At 41.9% G+C, this 2,796-nt stretch overlaps 1 protein-coding gene across 1 annotated transcript; it reads left to right on the top strand.

Moving 5' to 3' along the window:
• Positions 1-1,703: 1,703 nt before the first annotated feature.
• LOC109244927 lies at positions 1,704-2,279 on the top strand. The gene has a single exon (XM_019412095.1). The coding sequence runs from the start codon at positions 1,704-1,706 to the stop codon at positions 2,277-2,279; it is 576 nt and encodes a 191-aa protein (XP_019267640.1).
• The last annotated feature ends 517 nt before the right edge of the window (positions 2,280-2,796 follow it).

The following is a 2,796-nucleotide window of genomic DNA, read 5'->3' as shown; positions in this document are numbered from 1 at the left end:
CCCTTGCTGGGGCATAGTTACCTATACTGTCGATTCCCTTGCCGGGATAGTGTAGTTCCTTATTGATCCCTTACTGGGACTCTTGTTATCATTGTTGTTGATTGTATATGTGGATCGGGTTGCACGCCGCAACAATGATATATTTGGATCGGGTTGCACGCTGCAACAATGATATATTTGGATCGGGTTGCACGCCGCAACAATGATATATTTGGGTCGGGTTGCACGCCGCAACAATAATATGATCGGATCGGGTTGCACGCCGCAACAGTGATAAATGATATGGATCGGGCTGCACGCCGCAGCAGTGTTGTCACATGTTGGGATCGGGTTGCGTGCTGCAACAATTGTTGATACCAAGTGTTTATGGATTGGATACAAGTTCCTTATTGTTTCACTGTGAATTCTAAGTTGTCCTTATGCCTTTATTCTTGACTTACTGTTGATATTGATATACCCCGCAGCATGTACCCCCTCCCATCTTTACTTGTTTATTCTTGTTTCATTTTCCGCTGTATATTATATAACTGCACAGGTTTATTTGGTAGTCTGGTCCTAGCCTCGTCACTACTTTGCCGAGGTTAGGCTAGGCACCTACCAGCACATGGGGTCGATTGTGCTGATACTACACTCTGCACTATTTTGTACAGGTCCCAGTGCTGCAGATTTCAGACCGCAGTGAGGTTTCAGCTTCCTACTTACCAGGCGACCCGAGGTAGTCCTGCAGGCGTCCGCAAGCCTTGCCGTCACCCTCCATCTATTTTCCTGCTTCTCTTATGTAGTTCTTGAGACAGTATTTGTTATTTCTTTCAGACCCTTATTTGTAGTATTCTTAGACAGTCTGTGAAATTGTGACACCAAATCTTGGGTGGTTTTGTTTGGGATGGTAGTATCAGTATTGTTAAGTTTGAAATTTATTTCTTCCGCTTTTTAAATCATGTTGCTATAAACTGTTGAAGCTAAGTCATTAAATAAAATAAAAATAGAAAACAGGTCAAATAGTTCAGTTAGTTGGCTTTCCTAGCTTTCACTAGTAGGCGCATCACAACTCTCGAGGGTGGGAAATCCGGGTCATGACAGTACAGTAATGAGAAAGAAAGTGAGCTTTCCACTTTTCAATTCATCTTTCATCTCTCACAAACTCTCTCTCATAGAATTCTCCAGAAGGAGTCCATTGGAGCTCCAGATCGAGCTTCAAGCTCGTCTTCAAGGTCAGATTTAACATGGTGTCAGAGTAAGGGAAGCTCATACTCGACTATCCGTCATCGTCTCTCTCAATTTTCCCTATTTTTTTCCTTCCTATAATTCTGCCTTTCTAGTCCGATCGATATTTGCCCTAATTTCTTCGAATCGCAAATTGACAGTCAATTCTTCAAATTTCTGCTGGAATTAGTGTGTAACACAACAAACTCAATACACTCATGGCCATAATAGATCAGGAAGACACATCTGTTGGTGATACTGGTGTCGCCGCTGCGACAAACATTGGAATAAATCCAAGCGATCCTCTTTATCTGCATCCGTCAGACAATCCTAGAGCGATGCTCGTCTCAGTTCCTTTCAGTGGAATTGGATATAGGTCTTGGAGACGCAGTGTTATGCGTGGTCTGTCCGTCAAAAACAAGCTAGGGTTTATAAGTGGAGAATGTAAATCACCATATCCTCAATCTTAGAGATTCCGACAGTGGGAGCGATGCGATGATATGGTAACGTCTTGGATTCTAAATTCACTCTCCAAAGACATTGCGGACAGTGTGGAATATACGAATAATGCTGTTGAGTTGTGGAGAGAATTGGAGGATCGATATAACCAGACTAATGGTGCTAGGCTATACAAAATCCAAAAAGAGATAAACGACCTGCCTCAAGTTGTGCTGGGCATTACATGCTATTATACTAAGCTGAAAAAGTTGTGGGAAGAGCTGAATACTTTGAGCAAAAAGACTCATTGCACCCGTACTTGTATGTGTGGTGCCAAGGAGAATATGCACAAAGCCGAGCAGGACAGGAGATTGATACAGTTTCTTATGGGACTTAATAAAGTCTACACTGTCGTACGTGAAAGCATTCTCATGATGAATCCGCTACCAAATCTTGCACAAGCCTTCTCACTACTCATTCAGGATGAGAAACCGAGAGATATCAAGCCAAATAATCAAATGCTATTTGTCGCGCCCCTTTTTTCCTTCGCGGGGAAGTCCGAGTTTCGACATTCATGGGGGAACAACTCGTTTCCTTTTAAGAATTGGGTGTTTAAGAGTCGCCACCTAATGGATTAAGGTGCGTTAGGGCACCTGGAGCAATTAACTCATGTAACCAGTTTGCATTACCAGAGATTAGGGTAAGGGCTCGAAATAACCTTGAGGGGAAGGTGTTAGGCACCCCTCGCGGTCGACAACGGTGGGTCCCGACCGAACTATGTGAATTAGTCAATTAACAAGTAAGAAGTCTCAGCACAGATTTGTAAATAAAGGTAGTTTACACAGTCTAAATACATATATGATCAATATGATCAAGGAGGCTTAGATGGTCTAATGCACATATATGAAAGTAAAGAGGTTTAGACAGTTTAAACACATATATGTAAAGAAAAATAAATTTAGATAGTTAAACACATGTGAATTGGGAAAGGGAAGTCCTAAGTTGATTAGCCTATAGGATCAACGTCACGACCCAAACTCTAACCATGGTCGTGGTGGCGCCTATCGTGTTACAAGCCAAGCCTACTTCCCAAAATATTACTACTAATTAATAGTTAGAATTTGATAAAACAATACCAATATTTAAATTTCTCAT

The sequence above is a fragment of the Nicotiana attenuata genome, unplaced genomic scaffold (genome assembly GCF_001879085.1).
Source record: "Nicotiana attenuata strain UT unplaced genomic scaffold, NIATTr2, whole genome shotgun sequence".
NCBI lineage: Eukaryota > Viridiplantae > Streptophyta > Magnoliopsida > Solanales > Solanaceae > Nicotiana > Nicotiana attenuata.
Note: the sequence above shows the minus strand (reverse complement) of the source record. Positions and strands in the feature narration are given on the sequence as shown.